Raw genomic sequence first — 22,248 nt, 5'->3', positions numbered from 1 at the left:
GTGGAGTCTCCTTCACTGGAGACATTCAAAACCCGCTTGGACACGTTCCTGCACGATGTACTCTAGGTGGCCCTGCTCTGGCAGGGGGGGTTGGACTAGATGATCTTTCGAGGTCCCTTCTAACCCCTAGGATTCTATGATTCTGTGATTCTATGATAAGGCAACAAATAGATAAATAAGTATCTTCTATCAGCTACATTAAGACTACATAATCTTTAATTGTATTTCATTATATGAATGAGAAAAAAAAGCCCAATTTATTTCATAAGAACTTATAAGAAATTATAAAAAAACCCACAGCTGTAACTGTAATTCATACTCAAAAAAATTGGTGTTGAGCACAGAAAAATGTTTGCACACTTCAAGACTCCTATAACAGTCTACAACATAATACAGTACTTTGTAATAAAATATAACATTGTACAATCTCTAACATAATATCATACTCTAATAGCTGTATTAAACTAAGCAGTGATTTAACAACTCTGTGTGAACACAAGTTGTTCTTTGATTTAGTTTCTTTTCTTCGTGTATAGGTATATATGACAGAAGTAAAAAAAAATCAATTTTCAACCACAGGAAAAGTCTGGATCTCACTTTCTACAAGCCATTTATCAAAAAAGGCTAAGTTAGATACTCAGTTTTCTTACCTCCATTAGGACCTGGGTCAGGAGGATCCAGAAGAACACCTCCCCAACATTTTCCACTCCATCCTCCCTCTCTCTTTATTTTTATTTTTCTTCTCTTCTCCCATGTGTCTCTTTGCTGAATAATTTCAGCCTGAATCCTGTCTCGTTCTTCTTTATTTCTCTGAGTAATTGCCTGGACTTTCCCACTTTGTATCAGAGGAGCATTAAGACCAGGCCAGAGGAAACCAGAACGTCCTTAAAAATAAGAGAAAAATTACATTTTATGACAATAGGACTGAAACTCTGCATACTGGAAAAATAGAAGGCTCCCATATATTTCAAGTGCATTTTATGATACAAAATCTATACTTAAAAAACAAGAATAACATTAAACAACCATATCAGGATTTTTTTAAAAGAAAAAAATATCTCGAGCAGTTCTGACACTACAGAAATTAACAGCAATTTCTCAGTTTATTATATACTCTATACATGAAAAAAATCGAGAGATGTTTTCTGCCTTTTTTTTTTTGAATCTACCTTCACCGATCTCCTGGCCTCTATTGAGATTCTTTCTTATCTTTTTCTTCCTCCTCTTTCCTCTTGCTTTCTTTACTCCCACACCAGTCTCTGCCAAAGCTCCTTTCCATAGCTCCTCAGCTGTCACTGAAATAGAAAAGCTTTCATAAGTAACATACAAGTACAGCTTATATTGGAAACTGAAGCTGAACAAGAAAAACCTTGAAATATTAACCCTTGCTTGAACTTTACTTGAATCCAAACCGTAGGATTACTGTCTGGATAAGAAGGTGATATCCTACTCTACATGATATGTGTCTGGTATAAAGATGTTCCTCTATACCTGATGATTCCAATCACACAGGCAAACAGCCCGGTGCGTGGGTTTTAAAAGGATTTTCAAAATTGATATAAAGGCAAACATTCCTAACCCATTAAGTATTAATTCCTGGTCTTGAAATGAAAAACATTCATTTTTAAGTCAGAGCAACAATACCTGCAAGCAATTATCCAAGGACAAATATCAATGACCATCAACTTCACTCATCCCAACAAATATCCAAGGGTTAGCCTTAAAAACCCACAAAACGCAAGAAGTTAACCAAAACCAGAAATCTACTGCTGTTCCTATGTTCTAACAAAACACAAGGCTTCCCTTCTTGCTGGTATAAATGTAAAGAAACGTAAGGAGGAAGAGTGTAGGGCACGTTAAACTTCCAGACAGAGCTCAGGCTTTGGTCAGGCCGCCTCACTCATTGTCTTTATACATGATATCCACTGTCTGAAGATATTCTACCCAATATGTGAGAACATGACTTAGGAAGCTTGTATTTAGTAGTTAACTTCAAGCTATTTGCCCAAATATAGGATATCCTCATAACTTAGACAAAAACAAACTACATCAAAATGAAACTGATCAGATGAAGAAGACATCATAGACTATTTCATCCTGTTAGTCCAGACAAAAATGGAATACACAAGTCATCATTGTTACATTTAGATTCATGCTGTTTTATTTTTTGCCCAGAGGCAACTTTCCTATGGCAGTTTTAACCTCTTCTCTAATTAGAAATTGATCTTGTTTATTAAAGTATACCAAAAAGTTAACATTTTAAACCAGGGGGATTAAAATAACTATACTCAAATCAGTACTTTCCCAACAAAAATTCATCCTTGTTAGATTAGTGCATGTGGAGAGATCCTGCTCACAGACTGACAAGCACTTTGGAACTGCTACATCGGCAACACGGTGAGGGAAAGGAGCAATTAATGATTTCTAGAGGTGCCACTAATTGTCCAGGTTTATTTTTGTATTGCCTAAGTTTGTATATAGTGTCAAGGTGGCTCTTTCAAACGTATGATGCCTGTTTTTTCAATCAAAAATGCATTTCAATTTCCTTCTCAATTCCTTTTTGCTTTTTCCTTGTGTAACTGTGATTCTTTTTTGAGAAGTACAATCCTAAATGAAGTAATCAAGGCCCAGTACATTGAAGAGCAAGTATATGAGGAAGGACACAAAACACTACATGTCCAGGAAGCTAAAGAAGAGTATTCTCTTAAGATGGGCATGTGCAGAGTGGCCTAGAAAGTCATAACATACCCCAGTGTATGTAGACTAGGAATAGAACAAAGACCTGAAGTACTTAATCTGTATTACAGACAAATGAAAATTGTGTGTTTTAGACAAGTAGAAATGCCAGTGTATCACCCACAGCAGCAACATTTATCACACTTCTTATATCCTGTGAGGTAAGAATTGTATTTGCTCCTGGGAAGGCATCAGATCCTATAAAAAAGAAATTTCTTCATGAAATTATCCTATTTTTCCTAGGCATTCAAGTGTACCCTCATGTCCATAGGTCAAAAAAGCCCCACAAACAGTAACTGTATCAAACAGATGGATGTAGCTATGTGCTAAATGAAGGGCAAGAGAAAAAAAATCTTTACCTGCCCAGAACTCATCAAACAGAAAAACTTCTTGGGTGGCTCAGCATGTTATTTTCAATAAAAGTACTGTGATCAGTACTAGACTGTCTACAAATAGTGATTATGAGCCTAATATTGCATTAAATTTAAGTATAGGAAAAGACTGGTGCTAAGTAGGTAATGCATGATGCAGCTTTTCATGTTTTTAAGTGGACTATAAGACTGTTGCATGAGTTGGAAGGTTTACGATCAGTCATATTAAGCTTCTTAGCCTATTCAGACAACATTGTGTAACTAGCAATCTCATTGTTTTTATGATAATCCTGACTGTCTGCTAGCCTGGAAACATGGAATTACAAAAGAAGCATTTACATTTTTATTTTAAAGTGGAACAGTTCCCCAGTCCCACTGTGATTTGTCTGATCTCCTAGAGGGTTGTAACAGGTACAAAGGAGGCTGCAGAGGGGCAGCAGTAAGCAGTTGAGGACAAGAACAGGGAACTCTTGAGCTGGTAATGCACCCAGCACTTTAAGCTGTATTCAAAATATCTCTACATTACTACCACTTAATCCCAACAGGGGAAAGTAACAGAAGTCACAGAGTAAGGAGATTGTTTTGTACCAAAGAAGATCAGTCAGTGCCAACAGATTCAGTGAGGTGAGGTCAGATAGAACCAAGTTTTGGCCTTGAGCACCACAGAAATTCTGACAAAATTAGAACCAGACAAAAAAAGTCACATTTGGTACCAAAATACAGTTCATCCAGTCAGTCTACAATAATATCATCATGTGTTTGGAAAGCAGCTGAATTTAATAAAACACATGAGAAGCCTGAAGGCTACAGAGATGAGAGTTATTTATAAGATGACAGATACCACATTGATTTTAAGACAAGGTGACAAGAAGGGAATATAGAAGGCACAGGCTGCAATCAGGAGTATTACAATGGTGGGGACATTGCTTGCAACAGACAGACAACACAGCAACAAAGAAAATAAAAATCTGACCATAAGAAAGGTAAATCTGATTTAGCAGCAAAGCACCAAGATAATTGGAGAGCACATACATAGGCAGGAGAAATGTCTTATATTGGAAATAATAACCCCAGACAGAAATGAGCATCACTGTGCTCCTTTTTACATTTGCAGAAACACTCTGAAATAAGGACAAGACAGTAGCTACGGCATCTCGTTGTGGTTTGTGGCCTTACCTTTATTTTGCCTTTGCAAAATAAGAGGCTGCATGCATTCTGCCAGAGCTAAAATAGACCCAGCCATAAAAGCCACAACACATTTCTAGTCAGGGACTGAAAAGCATGTAGCTACTAAGTGAAAAAAATAAAAGCAAATCTGTCATATGTAAGATTTTATTTGATGAACTAGAAAAAGATCTACTATCAAATTTTGCTGAAAGCATGCTTTATGCAAGCTGACAACTGCTAATAATGTTTGTATTACACACTCAATTTTGCTTCATCTACATAGAAGATCTTTGTAGTATTTTAAAAAAGGATTTGGTTTTGTTATGGGTTTTTTTATACTATCCCTAAATTTCAGGAACCAAACAGCCCTACTCCTTACTTCAAAGGAAGATTAGTATTAGATCACACCTCACTAATTCACAAGTATTACTAGAAAGACTTGCTGTAAACCATACCAGAAAACAGAATCCTAGATCCTGATAAACTGAGATTAAAAGCAGATTTCTTTGTCTCCTGCAAGATAAGTTCGAAGTTTGCTTAGAATATAAACGCCAAGAGAGACAAATAGCACAAGTTGGGAAACTGAAGGGACTAAAAGGAGAGAAATAATAAAATTTGTAAAACAGCTTAAGGAGGTTCACTTCTTCTGCTTACAAGCAATTTTTCTTTCAAGTTTTTTGATGACAAATAGCCTTATACCAGCACAGCAGCAGAGATCCAATGGTAGTAATATTAATGACATAATAAAAAGAACAATGAATATGCTAAAATAAACATGCTTCTTCCAAGGAACCATTGCCCACTAATGCTGCTACATCTATGCATCTGTATTACCTTAAGGAACTTAACAAGGTCTTTTCAGTCACTAACATTCTCTCCCACATTTCAGCAGAGACTACATACTTTCACTAGCAGAGGAATCCTATAAAGGTATGATATTTGAACCCCTTTCCTCCTCTGGACATTAATGTTTTTGCCACCATCTCCAAAAAAAAAACAACAAACAAAAACCAAAAAACGGGATTTGGAAGATACTTCACACATGTGAAACATGAGAAAGCATCTGCAAAGGCAATGTGCTGCTTAAGTATTCTATTACAAATTGCATGATAAATTACACAGCCTAGAAACAGCTGCTTAACTACCACAAGGAGACATTTTATCTCAGAGCCAGGTCAAAGGCTTAGGAATCCACTCTTTCGGGAACCAAGACCCACAAACCTCACACTACACTCAAGTGCAGAGGGCATTTCTTTGACCTTGTCTTCACTGATGAACACATGCTTATTCATCTGCAGAAAAGAGAATCCACTCTTGTCAGATCATTCATATGGGTTCAAAAGCAGCCAAGCAAATTCACAGAAGAAAAGCCACTTAGAGTTATACATTCAAAACATTCCATGTAACAAATCACTGAAGATTGTGAGGTTTTTCTAAGGAAGCAACCTTGCAGGTGGTATCTAACCTAGATACAAGATGCAAGAATCTAGACATGAAAAATGTCTGAGAAAGACAAGGTCTACTGCAAGACCACAAAGAGGAATCTGAGGACATATAGATCAGTTTCATGGGACAGATGTAGGAAGATTTTTGATAAACTTCACAGGCTAAAAATTAGAACTGAACATATATGAAATCCTTCTGCTGAAAACTTAAGCTTACTTCTTGTTCTGACTGCTAGCTGGATTTCCAGAATAGTGAAAAAGGAAAAAATTTATATACAAAACCCCTTTTTTGTTGCTGTTTGTTTGCTAATAGAAGGCTGCAGCTCTAGGGGCTACCTGCTTCTTCACAGAAGCTTAATGATATCTTTGTATCACTAAAAAATGCAAAAGTTCTCATTATCTTAATTGCAGAAAAAATGCACTTTAGGTGTGTCTGCAAATCTGTTGGCAGCAAAAGATGCATCTAAAGTCTAACCTGAAAAAAACCCCCTATTGCATTATGACAGTAAAACAAAATTCCTGCAGCTGGAAAATATTATTCTGAAAGCTGCATTCATACTGCTACACACATACAGTAAATAACTCCACTGCAAACCTTGAGCACATGGTGCATTTGGGATTACAATTTCATATTTTTTAAAACTGGCAATCTAGCAACCATCTGCAGAGAGCCGCAGACATGGGATTTTCAGGTTAGTCACAATTCAAATCCTGACTAAATCCACCTACAAAGTCATTAACAGACTAAAAACTTGTTAGCTTAAACAAAGAACCAAAATTAACCTGACAAACATCTGAGTAATTCTATTTTTTCTTCAAAACATCTTATTTAAAAACACCAGGACCTTGACTTAGCTAATAGGTGCTGGTGTAAATGATACTACCTATACTATCATTTGAAGGTTGCTTTGATTAATAAAGCTTTCATTTGCACCTTTTTTTTTTAAATTTATTTATTTTTAAATCATAGCTGGCCTCAGTATCACCAGTTGGATATAGAGAACAGAGATTTCAGTGAGATTTGCAAAGTAAACACCATTGGCCTGGTTTATTTTCTCAAAACAAAATAAAAAACAGAGGTCAAGTGCCTTCACAAACGTTACACTGTGCAGTAAGAAATCAAAACCCTAAAATAGCCCCCCACTAAGTACAATTAACATTAAGTACAAATTAATATTAAATCCCCTTTTCTGACTAAAAACAATTAACCTAACTATTCTTCAACACGAATGCACACAGAGGCACCTCCTTCATAAAAGGGAAAAAAAAAAAAAGCAGCTGTATATTTAGAGCTCTCAATGCTGAAGCATCAAAATTCTTCATAGGACAATGACATCTGGAGCATTCACATTTGAAAGAAAATTCTTTAAAAATTAAAATGACAATAATAATAGTTTCATTTTGATCCTGAAATTAAGCATGGCAGAAAAAACCAAACAATCTAAACAAAATCTAAAGAAAACCCACAAGAGGACTACAAAAAAATTTAATATCAAATGTAATTAAGGAGCAGGCTTTCAAGAACTGATGTTTCCAATAACGAACACAAACACAGAGATTACTACTGAGTATGACTGTGCATGATTTTGTTTTGTTCATCTACATAATTCTCCCTTGATTGTTAAAATCTAGTCCTATGACCTCTGAATAAAAATCATATTCCTTATTCTGTACTCTCAATTACGAAGAAATTTCACCTAGCAACGGAGTAATTAAGTTCTTTTCACTTGTTTCCAGGGTAGCTAATGGAATGACTACTTAGAGTAGGAAAGAATAATTTTTATATAGTCCAGTATTAAATACAAGTCTTTACTCTCACATACACTGATACACAATGGATGTTCAGAAAATTATGCTTGATGGTTTGCATGATGGTGGTCAAAGGTAACTCATATGACTGTCAGACTGCCAAATCGATTCAGTTTCCATGACATATCTATGTGTCTCTGATGCTTTCAGGAATGAAAGCCCATATATTTCAGCCCAGTTCTGTGGCTATCAAGTTTAGAAGTTCTGTATCTTGTATTTTCCTCATCACACCTATACATACTTCTTCCATTAAATATATAGCATGTTTTATCAATGCTTCTCAACAACTGAAGCTTAAACATCTGTTCAGAAAGTCTGGATTGGTGGGATTTCCTAGACTGTATGCCTGCACAGAACAGCATGCAAATTTACCAGGTGTGGGGAATACAGCTCTGCCCTATGCTCTCAGACAAAAGGTGGACTGCAAAAGGCACAAACAAGACATTAGTTGTAACAGGTTACTGAGACACACTTCAAAAGGTGTCAGGACTTTTCAGAGGAAGTTATACATGTAAAATAAATATGATGTGGAAAACCTCAGGCCCACCCACATCTCTAAATAAGCATGTGAAATGGTTAAGTAAATGGAAACTGAACTGCTTTGCATGTTGGAAAGGAAAGAAAGGGGAAAGGAAGGAGGGATTGAAGCCAGGCCTGGAATAACAAGATAATTTAAAATTATTTTGTTAGAAACTCACTGATATATGTCATTGGACAAGAATAAACCCTGTGTGTGTTTCTGTTAGAGTTGCAGGAGACAGCTGAGTAGGGATCACAGACTGCCTACGATAATTGCAATTCGTCTTATTTAAATGAATTCCTTCTAATTAAATGTGTTAAACTGTTTTTAATGTTAAGCTGAATGTACAGACAACCCTACAAACAAGAACATATTATTTTTAGAAGTATGACTGAAGATAAGCAAATCTTCAGTAATGAGATAGAAAAGTATAGTCACCTTTTCAGTCACAAAGGACTGTCATAAAATGCTCATAACTCCATTTTTAATGCTACCATTTCTGATGCAGCCACATCTATAGAGGACATCAGTAATTTATACTGTTAATATCAACTTCACTTGAATTTTAAAGAATATTTTTTCTTACTTCTGCAGGAGACATGGTTTTTAGAATAACTCGTCTGAAATACAACCCCTTCGGTCATCTGAATCTGATAGCTACTAATTCTAGTCAATACATAGAGAAGGTACATTTAAATTCTTCCAAGTTGTTACACCTTATTGCTTGAGCTAACAGTTTAAGGTAGTTTGCCCAATAAATTTTAAACAAGTTACGTTTAAGTCGAACAATGGGAATGCAATCACAACAAAGATTTCAAATTCAGTCATCTAACAGAATTTATAAAATCAAGTCATCTAACAATACAGCTGGCAAAATTCCAAGTACAACAGACCTCATCTAGACTTTTGAATATTAACATGAACATAATTAAGGAAACATCTAATCTACAATCTACAAATTGTAATGACACTGCAATCACTTGCTATACTTTAAATTTAAGATAAACAGAGGAACAATAGAGCTTAGCTGTTACATATTACCTTGCAATTGCTTGGGTGTCTAAGAAAAAGTCCTAAATGAATTTTTGCCTGTAACTGTCATCCTTAGAAAACCTCCAATTCAAGACTTACATGTATTGAAGAAACTGCTTTGTCTGCGTTGCTCGACTGTCACATTCCAGGGGGCAGAGATAGAACACCGTGTCTGGAAAGCCCACACCAGACTAGAATATGAACAGCAACTGCCTTTCACCGGCACAGAAGCAACCCCTGAAAATGAAGACAGAAAGGTGTTTATATACAGCAAATTTTCTTCTTTAAAAAAGCATTTCTGGCACATTTACACACTAGAAGAAAATATAGAAATATTTACTCATATAGCTTAGTTTCCAAACAGCTTTGCACAGGTCCAGGTAGATGACATCTACCACATTTAAACACACCAGGACCTTATCTCATAACCCACATCTGCTGACTTTCTTAAAAGTCTGTTAATAGCTGTTTGGAAATAATACATGCAATGCATTAACTGGATCACTGTTACCCTACTTAGCCTCTCAGAAAAACCAACAAACACACCCAAACTCTTAAGGAGATTTGTAAGGCTAAATACTCTGTTACTAAAGGCAAGCACACTCTTTTTAGAGTATTTATTTTTATTTTGCAAACTTTTAAAAGAAGATAAATCCCATATTTACCACTACCCACTCCTCAAGTAACAAAGCAATTTTAAAGAGTTACTCGCTCTTACTTATAATTAATCTTTTTCATCCTGGAATTATCTTAGAATACCCTTGTGATTAGTTTTTAATCCTGCTAATGATCACCCTGTAGATTTGTCCCATAACCTCTTTCAGAGTTAATTTTTATTTCAGAATTTTTGCTAACTCTCATCATCATCACCATGGGGTACCACACTGAAATCTCATTTCTTTTTCAGTGAATAATTATGCAAAGACTTAATTTAGCTTCCCTGCCTTGCCATTTCTGACTGCTTCTCTTACACTCTGTTTGTTAAACTGGCTCTATAGACATTCACTGAGTTATCTATTGCAGCAACAATTAATTAGCAAAAACAAGATAAATAACTGGTCAACATTCAAAACACCAGGGACAACACTAACTGTCTGGACAGGCTCTTCAGATTTCCTGCAAGCCCCTTTCAGGTAGTGGAAGGCTGCTACAAGGTCTCCCTGTAGCCTTCTCTCCTCTAGACTGGACAATTCCAACTCTCTCAGTCTCTCCTCACAGAAGAGGTGCTCCAGCCCTCTGATCATCTTCATGGCTCTCCTCAGGATTCAATCCAACAGCTCCATGTCCTTCTTGTGCTCATGTCCTCCATTTTAGACGCTCTGTGTCCTTGTGTTGGGGGCTCCAGAACGGGACACAGTGCTCCAGGTGGAGTCTCACAATAGCAGAGCAGAGGGGCAGAGTCACCTCCCTTGACCTGCTGGCCACACTTGTTCTGATGCAGCCCAGGATACAGGGGACTTTCTGGGCTTCAAGTACACATTGCCAGCTCATATTGAACTTCTCATCAACCAACACCCCTAAGTAATTTTCTGCAAGGCTGGTATCACAACCTTTAATTATGCTTTGGATTGTCTCAACCCAGGTCCAGGTTCTTGCATTTGGCCTTGTTGAATTTCATGTCATTTGCATGAGCCTACCTCTCAGGCCTGTAGAGGTCCCTCTGGATGGCCTCCCTTTCTTCCAGCATGCACCACACACCTTAGTGTCATCATCAAAGGTGTGCTTGACGCCACCATCCATGTCACTGACAAAGATGTTAAACACAGATCACAGTAATGACCCCTGAGGAATGCAATCACCACTGAACTCCACTGGGACATTGAGCAGTTGATTCAACGTTTTTCCAGCCAATTCTTTGTACACCAAATGGTCCATCCATGTTTCTCTTATTTAGAGACCAGGCTATCAAGCAAGACAGTGTCAAATGCTTTGCTCAAGTCCAGGTAGATGACTTGCTCTTTCCTTATCTTGCAATCTAATCCCATCATAGAAGGCCACTAAATTTATCACATATGGTTTGCTCTTGATGAAGCCATGTTTGCTGTCAGTAACCTTCTTTAGTCTCCATATACCTTAGCATAGTGTCCAGAAGGATCTGCTCCATGATCTTGCTGGCCACAGAGGTGAGACTGACTGGCCTGTAGTTCTCCAGGTCTTCATTTTTTCCTCTTTTTGAAAATGAGGGTTATGTTTCCCCATTTCCTGTCAGTGGGAACTTCAGACTGCTACAACTTCTCAAATATGATGGACAGTGGCTCAGCAATTTGATCTGCCATTTCCCTGAGACCCACGGATGTGTTTCATTAGGTCCCATGGGCTTGTGCACCTTCAGGTTCCTTAGATGGTCTCAAACCTGATCTTATCCTACAGTGGGTAGTTCTTCATTCTCCCAGTCCTTCTGTTCTGTGAATTGGGCAGCGTGGCTTGAGCACTTGCCAGTGAAGAATGAGACAGAAAAGTCACTGGTAACCAGGTCCACTGTTTCCTTCTGAAGAGGGCCCAAACTGTCCCCCTTTTTCCTTTTACCACTGAAATAACTATAGAAGCATTTCCTATTGCCCTTGATGTCCCTGGTCAGATTAAATTCTATCGGGGCTTCAGCTTTCCTGATCTAATCCGTGGCAGCTCAGACAATTTGTGTGTATTCCTCCCACACTACCTGTCCTTGCTTCCATGCTCTGTAGGTTTCTTTTTCATTTGTGTTTGTCCATGAGCTTCATATTCAACCAAGACAGGACAAAATGACAACAGTAAGAAGAATCAAGAAACAGTGGAACTGAATAACCACTGCAGAAATAAAATTTTGACAAAATGACTGAGGCACAAAAGAGAAGAGAAACTCGTGTCAGAATGAGAAGTAGCCACATAAGCACTGGTGTGACTGAAAAAAATCAGACAACCTTCAACAGATCCCAAGCAGTATGGTGACACAAAGTTATATTAAAAAAATACTAAAACCTCCAACTATTACAATTCATAACAGAGGTTATTCAAGCCCATTATGAAATCCCAGAATTCCAGACTGAAACAAGTGACAAATCTCATTTTTTTTTCTAAGGATTTAATCTTTTTTTACTTTTTAATTGTATGCCCAGGAAAGCCCAGAGGCTGTGCTGACTGTATTCTGGACATTTGGAGATGAGACTTTTGGTCTCTGAATCGCAGCAAGACAAAAGAGGGATGAGGAAGACACAGGGAAAAAACCCAAAAAACCCTAACCTACAGCACTCCCAAAGGCTGAAACACTGAGTACTGGTACTTAGTGAAGTATACCCACACAGTTCTGTACACATAGTGCTACCAAGGGACTAGACACTTTGAAAGGAGAGAAGAACAAAAATATTTATGCAATGTAAACAGTTTTAAATGTCACACTTCAATAAAACAGCATTTTTACTCATAAGTATGTACAGTTAATGCATCATATCCTCCATTCCCTATACATCCCCCAAACATCTGTGATTAAAGCTTTATTTAAAATCTAACATGTTTCTTACAGCAAGCTATTCAAAACTAAATCATTCAGAAAAGCAAAACAGGTCATGAATGCTGGACAAACGCCTTGCCACAGGCAAAAGACAACAACAGAGCAGAAAAAAAAAAAAAAAAGGCATGCTTACTATATTTAAGTTCTGCACTAACATAAAACAGAATTCTCAGAAATACCTCCTTGGTATAAACATTAGAATTAAAATGCTGCACTGTCTTTCCAGTCTTGTCTTTCACTGGCTAAATATAAAAATTTATGTGGGTATAAAATTACACATATTCAGCCCTAAAAATTCACTTAACAAAACCACTATAGAACCATTTCATTCTTCTCACAAGATGCAATAGAATAATGAATGCCAAGGAGGTGAAAAAGTAAACCTCATGGCCTAATGGTCTTGTTGCTTTAAATCTCTAACAGTTTTCTTCCTAGCACTCACCCAAGCCCACTAACTTACTGTACCTATTCCATTGTAGCATTCCTAAGCTTTACTGCAGTTACATGATGGTTTAACACACCACCCTTAGGAGACTTACACACAGGCTGCAGCCTCTGTCATGACATGCACAATGTGCCCCAAAATGCCATGTGTTGCCATTTGCTTGTTGTATCACCTAACACTCTGAAAGACAGCAAGCATGCTGAATATGCATGTATTTACTGTACGTATGAATGCAGTTTTCAGCAAGCCTGGATGCTAACTTCCTTTTTTTTAAACAACTGGCTATAATTTAGTAAGAACCTCTACCAACCCCTATAATTATTTTCCACAGGAATACAGAAAATTGATCTTACTCAGTTCCATACCTGAAGGAAACACTGCATGAAGTCAGCTTCAACAGTGACAACTGCATTGTAAAAAAAACTCAAAACTTTTGTAAAGAGCCATCAAAACGATTACTGTGTAGTTAAAATTAGAACTTTGGAAAAATTGCCTGAGTACTAGAACGAAACATTCTCAAAAGGTTTTATGTACAAGAAAACAGAGATGTTCTGATTAAATTCAAAATTGCATCTCTGAAGACACCAAGCACTATTAACTTGGCCTCCAATGAGCAATGAAGTTTAGGGGCTTTTTGCCTGTTTTTTCTGTTTAACATTTTCCTTGCTGCTTTTTATTCAAATGAAAGTGTTATGCAGAGAAATAATGTGCTCTTACGAACAATTACAGCAGGGGACACATTTCAAACTCATTACTATTTTTTCATACCATTTCATAAGTGCTCAAGAAAGGCCCATGAAAATGAATGGAAATGAGTAATGAAATCTTTGCACTGATACAAATTGCTGTTTAAAAAAGCCCTCCAGCTCCTTGGGAAAAATCTGGATGTGAAGAATCTCACTGCTCAAGCACTTAAAATCATATGCATTTAAAACCATAGCATATGGAAAGAGTCACTAGCTACCTGTGCTGAGCATGGAACACCAAATCAGAAAGAGGTCATGGAAAAGATACAGGTTATTTTAACAACTAACACAGGAGCAGCTCCAGCCTGTTAATTTTTGTGGTCTACTTGCAAGAAGTATATATTTCTTTAGGATATGCTCTGTGACTAGAAGTAAAAATGTATCCCTTAATCTCTATCAAGGAGAGAGAGATTAATAGAGAGCGTCTGTTATTCGGTTTAATTGCCAGGCCAGTGTTAAACCGTGACAGATTTATTGGCGCCCAACGCGGGGCCCGAGCTACTTTTTAACTTCATTCAGGGCACGATAGTCCACTGTCAGCCTCCACTCTCCATTTGGCTTTTTCACTGGCCATACAGGACTGTTGAAGGGTGAATGAGTCTTGCTGATCACTCCTTGGCTCTCTAGTTGCCGGATCAGCTTGTGAATGGGGACCACAGCATCTCTGTTGACACGATATTGTCTACGATGCACTACTGAAGTAGCAGTTGGCAGCCGCTGGTTTGTAGTCCTCAGCAACCCCACTACAAAGGACTTATCTGAAAGGCCAAACAAAGTATGCAGCCATTCTGCATTCTCAGTCTTAATAGCTGCAGTACCAAAGGACCAGCGGTACCCTTTTGGGTCCTCGAAATCACCTCCCTTGAGGTAGTCTATGCCAAGGATGCACAGAGCATCTGGACCAGTCACTATTGGGTGTTTATGCCACTTTATTCCAGTGAGGCTCACATCAGCCTTCACAGTAGTCAGTTCTTTAGATCCCCCTGTCACTCCAGAAATAGTGACGGAGTCTGTGCCTTTCTGATTCGATGGCATTAGGGTGCACTGTGCACCAGTGTCCACCAAGGCTTTATACTTTTGTGGCTCTAATGTGCCAGGCCATCGAATCCACACAATCCAATAGATTCGGTTGTCCCTCTCCTCCACCTGGCTGGAGGCAGGGCACCTCTAAGCTTGAGCACATACAGCATTGTCAGTATGTGCATTACTGGAGTTTGCATCCCCAGTACTCACACCTGATGTGCAGGGATCTGGAGTCACCAGCATTTTTGGATTGGGTAACTCTACACTGGAGACTTGAGCAGCCATCTTTTTAGAAGGACCTCCTTTTGCCTTCGGCTTACTTATCAACTCAATCACTCAGTCCTGTAGGGCAGCAGTAGGTTTCTTGTCCCACTTTTTCATGTCCTCCCCACATTCACACAGGATTACCCATAGGGTCCCTCTTACTGATTTCTGTTTCTCTCGATTCTGTCTCATAGGAGGGCGTCTCCTCTTAATGGCTGCAATGCGGCGTCCTCCGTCTGTCTGAGGAGAAAGGGGTGAATGCCATTCCTCAGATGCTCTCTTGATAGCTGAGACCCAGGCCCGACAAGGGGCTATGACAGCATCTTCACACTCTCGTACAGTTTTAATCACATCACCCACAGTTGTATCTACCTCTGCAGGAACCCATAGCATTACTGATAGTGTATGATTAAAAGGTGGTGGTGCAGCATGCACAAACCTTTGCATCATAGGTTTAGGGCATGGTACGTGATAGGGATCTTCAATGTCATCATTATTATAGATCACGTCTCGCACAGCCAATTCTTCGAGATACCTGATAGCTTTTCCAAGTCTGCGTGCTTTGATCTGTGGGCAGTCTATTTCCTCTTTATAGGGATATCTCTCCCTTACAGCTGACAAGAGTCGTTTCCACAGGCTGGTAGTTCCAGCCTTTTCCCCAAATGCCCGATCAATACCTGCATCTTTGGCTAGGGATCCCAACTGCCTGGCTTCCTTCTGAGTTAATGTTATGGTAGCAGCCCCATCATTCCAGCATCGGAATAACCAAGAGAGAAGTGGTTCACCTGGAAAACGGCTGAAATCTTTTCTCAGAGTACGCAAGTCTCTCATGGAATAGGGCTGAGCAGATTCTGAGTCTGAGTCCTCATCTGATTCTGCTTTAGGGAATGCTCTATGAGGAGAGGCAGTAACAGTATCCTCTGTTTCCTCTATTACCTGGTCATCTCGTTCAGACTTGGAAGGGTTAAGGCTCGTTTCTGATTTCCATTGTTTTCCTTTTCTCCTAGTTACAGGGTCAACAAGTAACTGTGTGGGCTGAGGGGGAGAGGCTGTAGTATCTGCAGCAGTAGCAGCAGCAGGGCTTGCTTTCTGAGCAGCAGCAGTGTCTGTGGGAGTAGAGACAGCAACTGGAGCTGTAGCAGATACGCTGGCAATGCTTGCCGGCCTTATCTGAGTTGTGCCCTTGCGTGAGGGGGGGCGAGAAGCGGCTGCAGAGGCAGGAGTGGGGGTGCTCTCTTTACGAGGTGTGCTCGTTCCCCTAGTTATAATTGTCTTATTCCTCACCAGTATATGATAGCACATGAAAATATTCACAGACACCTGAACAACAATGCCTACAAGAATCAGGAGGTTCAAAACTATAACAATCATAATGCCATTTTGACTAGAATCCATTGAACTCAGCCCAAGAGTGGTGTATTTCCTCAAAAGCAGGCTGAAAATTACCAACAAAGTTCTTAATCCTTCTATGAAACACCACTACACCATGCACGATGATATACACCAGTATTGAGGACAATATTGCAATGATGGTTCTTAAGCAACTCTTACGAAGAACAAACCACAAAGCAACAGCAATCCCAGCTGCGAAAAGACAGATTGCATACCCTAAATACCAAAGGTACGGCACAATTGGTTTAATCTCCAACCCTGTGAAATTTCCAAAGAACAAGGTCTGATTCCAGCTCAGGAAAGCCATTCTTTCACTGGAGTTGGAATTCAAACTGTTCAGGCAATTTAGTCAAAATTTAAACTGGACTCGAGCCAAGTAGCTCGGGCCCCACGTTGGGCGCCAATAAATCTGTCACGGTTTAAATCTGCCACTGGCCTGGCAATTAAACCGAATAACAGACGCTCTCTATTAATCTCTCTCTCCTTGATAGAGAAAGGAGAGAGAATAAGGGAGAGAGACTTATGGGTTGGAAACTAAACTACACAACTTTAATGAAACAGTAATGATAAATAAGTAAAATTACTAAATATATACAAATATACAGGAAAATGGATACCACATTCCTCCCGCCTCTCCCCCAATAACTCTCACGTCACCACCGAGGCTGCAGGGCAGCCCTGGGAAAGTCCAGGCTGGACTCCTGGAGTCGGCAGCAGTCGGGAACCGGAGGCAGGAACACACAGATATGGGCTGGCACGGATCAGGACCACAGGCAAACGAACGGACGGGATCCTTCCAGGATGCCGAGAAGGAAGGGAAGAAGGAAAACAGGAAAAGATCCGGCTCGGCCCTCGTGATGCCTCAAATTTATACTGAGTGTGACGTATATGGGATGGAATACTCTGTTTGGTCAATTCTGGCATCTATCTTGTCTGTTCCTCCCTAAAGGAGGGCTCGGGTGGGACCTCTGTATTCTCCTGGACGGTAAAATGTTTTCCTCAGAGCTGAGCAGTGTCCTCGGCTCTGCATACCAGTCTCTAGCAGTAACTATAAACATCAAGTGTTATCAATCCTAGAAACACACACTGTCTGAGAAACTTGCTGTTAATTTCAGCAAGTGCAACTACTTACAAGAGACTTAGCTAAAAGTAAAAGTACAAAGCAGAAAATCACCTTTATCCTGGCCCAAACCAGGACACAAGGAAACACCACTGGCCTGCTTTCAAACCTCCCTGAATGCTCAGGCTTTAATTGCAGGTCAGCTACAGAACAGACATCACTTATGGATTGCTCTGAGGAAGAAAGAGCCCAGAAATTAATTAACTACTTAGACTTTTTTTAAAATTTTTTTAAGGAATGGATGTAAGGATAGAAGCTAAAAAACCCTAGAGAACTTTATTTTGCCTTCAAAGATGGAGGAGAAAGAAGGGACATCCTCTGCTGAATGAAAAAAAACACTCCAGCTTCCAGGTGTTCTAACACCAATCTTGAATACACTTTTACCAATGTATTCTGACCTTTATTCCCACCTCAGTCAGCAGCTTTCCCTGGAAAACACACAGGCATTCATGTAGCTCATTGTGACTCCTGCCTACAAGTTAACTTCATACAAGCTACCTAGGCTGTATAAAGGATTCTGAGAAAAGACTTATTACAGGGTACTCAGTTGATGGCATACAGTGACTCCAATGATGGAAGCCACTTTGGAGGAAAACTGAAGACAAAAGGAGAAAGACGTAACATACATCCCAAAGCAGCCTTCGGTGCTGCAGAGGATTTACCCCCCTAAGAATTTCAAGTAGTACTTTTCATCAGGACCCTTGTAGACTGCTCACTAGATACAGGGAGTCCAGACAGCTGTTGAGAACTGTGAAATCATGCATTCCCTAATGAATCCAAAACTTACAATTCAGAAAAAAAGCAAATGGAAGAAGTAGTTTCTGCTCCTGTCAGGTGCTGCCCAGGAGAACCTGAGATCCCAAGACTATTGGAATTCACAGCTGCAAGGCCTAAGGATAAAAGCATGAGAACAATGGGAAAATGCTACCCTAAAGGCTCTGCAACAGCACCAGGAGAGCTTGGGCGAATGGGGACAGACCTGCTGAGAGGCAGGCAGCAAGGTTGCAAGTGGAAGGCACTTAGCAATACAAAACACTAAGGCACCCATGGCACTGCAGTAATTATACCTATACCACCTTAAGCTTGTGTCAAAGCCTCAATGGTATTCACTGATTAAAAATGCTGTAAAAATTAAAGGATTGCAATTTTCTCTTATGAGAAGCATGGAGGTCAACAAACCCCACAACTATATAAAAATTAACATTTGTAAAAATTAACATTTATAAAAATTATAAAAAAATCATAGGCTGGTTTGGGTTGGAAGGGACCTTAAAGATCACCTTGTTCCAACACACTTCCCAAGGGCAGGGATGCCTCCCACTAGACCAGGTTGCTCAAAGACCCATCCAACCTCTCAAATGCCACCCTACAAAAGTTTTTGGATATACAGTATTATTTATCACATATAAAAGACAATTTTCCCAATTTTCTAACCACAAACTTTTGAAGGACAGATCGAAAGTCAGCTCTGATCCTTAGCAGAAAAAAAAATCTACATATACTTCCTTCTTCCTAAATATCCTTTAACCTCTGCTGGGGAAAATAACTCATTTCAGTTTTGAAAAGTGATTGCAGAGGATTAAAAATCATAAAGAATGGGGGAAGGCCACAGAACTTAAACTCCTCTAAAGGCAAGGGAAACAGGAGGAACAAGAGACCTCCATGGCTTAAGTGCGAGCTTCTGGGTCTGCTCAGATCCAAAAGGGAAATGTATCGGAGATGGAGAAGTGGAACATTACCTTTTGAAAATTTCAAGGGCATTACCAGAGTATGCAGAGCTGCAGTTAGGAAAGCAAAAGATCATCTTGAACTGAAACTGGCCAGAGATATCAAAAATGTCAAGAAAGGATTCTTCATATACATTAACAAAAAGAGAACACTGGCCCACTATTAAACAGGAGAGGTGAACTGGTCACCAACAATGCTGAAAAGGCAGAGGTTCTCAGCACCTTCTTCATCTCTGCACTGTTGGGTCCCAGGCCATGGGAATAAAAATCCAGGTTGATGCAGACACAGACATGCTGACAGTGAAGGAAGAGTTGGTGCATCAACTATTACAGGAGCTTGACCTGTACAGATTGCTGGGTCGGGATGCCATTCACCCCACAGTGCTGGGAGAGCTGGCTGATGTTGCTGCAGGGTCGTTCTCCATAGTCTTTGAGAAGTCATGGAGACTTGGAGATGTCCCTGAAAACTGGAGGAAGGCTAATGTCACCCCCATCTACAAGAAGGGTTTCAAGGAGGACCCAGGTAATTAGGAACCTGTGAGCCTCACCCTCTTGGGGACTGTCACAAGTCAACTGCAGCATACAACTGGGAAAAGCCAACATTCACCAGAGGTAAGTAGTGCCTGACAGACCTGACCACCTTCTACAACAAAGTAGCCTGCCTGGCTGATGCAGGCCGAGCAGTGGACTTGTCTACCTGGACTTGTACAAGGCTTTTGACACAGTCTCCCACAGCCTTCTCTTAAAGAAACTGGGGCATTATAGACTAGAGAAGTAGTCTGTGTGGTGAGTGGGGGAACTGTCTGGCTGTAACCAGAGGGTAGTAGCAAGTAGTTCTTTCTCAAACCAACAACCAGCCACAAGCAGGATTCCCCAGGAATCAATACTGGGCCTAATCCTGTTTAGTATCTTCACCAGTGATTTGGATGCTGGGATCAAGAGCACCCTAATGGAGTTTGCAGATGAGACCAAAATGAGCGGCGAGGCTGGCATTCCAGAAGGGAGAGTTGCCCTCCAGGAAGGGCTGGAGAGGCGGGCTAGCAAGAACCTTATGAATTTCAGTGGGGACAAGTGTAAGGTCTTGCACCTGGGAATACATAACTCAGGAGTGCAACTAAGACTGGAAGCCACCTGTCTAGAAAACAACCCTTATGGAAAAAGACCTGATAATGCAAGTGTACAGTTAGATTCCACAGTGTATTTATCACACCTCCTCTCCTGGATAGGAGTATCATGCATAAGAGCACCTAGGTTGACACTAGCTATCAAAATATAGGCTTTAAAGTATAACATTTATTTCAAACGTCACATTAGCATTGTTTGCACATAAAACAGAATTCATATCTGGCTCTTGTAGAACCTAGAGACAGGGCACTGTATGCAAAAGGGTTGTGTTCTGACCCATGCACACAGAGAGCAGCTTCTACTTCCCTGTGTGTTTTTTCCCTGTGAATCACAAGCCAGTTATTACTGTGCCACAGGAACCACTGTGAAGTCTCACTTATGATGCAAGTTGAGTCCAACAAACAGCAAAGCACTTTTCCACATCAGAACAAAATCAACTGAAGGAAAAAATAATTTCAAGGGCTTAAAACCCGCAAATACATATAAAAAGAGACACCTACTAATAACAACGACCAGCCCCCCCCCCCCCCCCCCCCCCTGCAGAACAAGAACACTCGGGAGCTCCCTCAGTACCCCAGCCGGTGTGACCCCAGCGCAGAGCGGCAGCAGGCCGCAAAGGGGAACCGGTTGCTCTTATCAGGTCGTCCCTCGGATCTGTGGGAAGACGGCTGGGACACACAAACCCACCTTCTGCGGCCACGAGCATACACGCGTATGTATGTATATACAGACACCCCCAGCCCCCCCCCACACACCCTACACTCCCGGATCCTGTGGAAACAGTGGGGGACCTGCCTGCTGTGGAGACTCGGACCACGCCGGTGCCACGGGAGGCGATTACCGCCTCGCCTCCCCTGCCCGAGGAGCAGCCCCCGATACCACGCGTGTCCCCATTACCTCGCCACGCCGCTCGCAATGCACCATAGGTGCGCGCTCGGCCGATCGCCACCACCGCCGCCGCCATTACGACCCCTTCCCCCACCGCCGGCCACCGTATTTAGCTACACGGAGGACTGCCTGATAAGAAAGCGAAGGCAGCAAACGGCAAGGGGGGAAACTGGGGGCTGGGCGGCGAAAACCAGAGGCCAGAACTTAGATCAGACCTTACTGAAACGCTTCTGCTTCTTCAGCCTTTTTCCGCTGCAGCTGCACCGTTGGCGGTCCAACAGGCAAGCGTGGGAACAGCCCGGCATCAAGGGCCCTTCGCAGGACCCCAACGTTGCAGCGGAGCCGTTGCCGCCTGACCCGGCCCTGAGGAGGCCGGCGGGGCGGGACGAGGGTGAAGGTGGGAGGTGCTTTCCGCCTCCTCTGCCTTCCCCGCACTCGCAACCGACGGTACTGGCAGCTCAGGGGTTCGGCTGTGGTGTGGGATCATCGGTGCGGTGCTACGCTGGGGCTGGTTCCGATGTGGTCCGCAGAAAACCAAAGCTGGCATGAACAACAGGGCGGCAGCTCTACTCGAGCTCCTGCGGCCTCCCTAGAAGTTAGGATTGTGGTTTGGTTTGGTTTGGTTTGGTTTGGTTTGGTTTGGTTTGGTTTGGTTTTTTTCCCCGGTGGTTCCATTCCCCTGTCACACAACAGCTGTGCGGTTTTTCTGGTGCGTGGGGTGTCTCCATAGACAGCTTTTTCCCAGTGGTTCTCTGTTGTTGGTCAGGCCGGCAGCCCAGGCCTGCTGGCTGCTGCTGACTGCTGGATCAGGAGCTCCAGCAGAAGCTGTTGCCTGCACAGGTTAACTTTTCTGTGGCTGAGAAGGCTCCCCTGTGGCTGACAATAGTGCTGTCAAACAGCAGCTCTCAACTGCAGAAGCTCAAGCACCAAATGTGCCTTAGGAACTGCTCA

General features: G+C 41.0%; 1 protein-coding gene across 2 annotated transcripts in view; it reads right to left on the bottom strand.

Moving 5' to 3' along the window:
• The window catches only part of MRPS5 (mitochondrial ribosomal protein S5), a 51,805-nt gene extending 30,393 nt beyond the window's left edge, over positions 1–21,412 (bottom strand). For both annotated transcript variants that reach the window (XR_003987419.1, XM_030448406.1), the window contains exons 1-4: positions 21,307–21,412; positions 9,180–9,317; positions 1,170–1,295; positions 651–884 (exon numbers count right to left, since the gene is read on the bottom strand). Coding sequence is in view for 1 of the 2 variants with exons in the window: in XM_030448406.1 (XP_030304266.1) it covers positions 651–884; positions 1,170–1,295; positions 9,180–9,317; positions 21,307–21,373 (565 nt within the window). In the remaining variant the exon portion in view is untranslated. The remainder of the gene's footprint in view (positions 1–650; positions 885–1,169; positions 1,296–9,179; positions 9,318–21,306) is intronic.
• Between the last annotated feature and the right edge of the window lie 836 nt (positions 21,413–22,248).

Source organism: Calypte anna, chromosome 3 (assembly GCF_003957555.1).
Source record: "Calypte anna isolate BGI_N300 chromosome 3, bCalAnn1_v1.p, whole genome shotgun sequence".
In the NCBI taxonomy this organism is placed as follows: Eukaryota; Metazoa; Chordata; class Aves; order Apodiformes; family Trochilidae; genus Calypte; species Calypte anna.
This window is presented reverse-complemented; position numbering and strand designations above follow the sequence as displayed.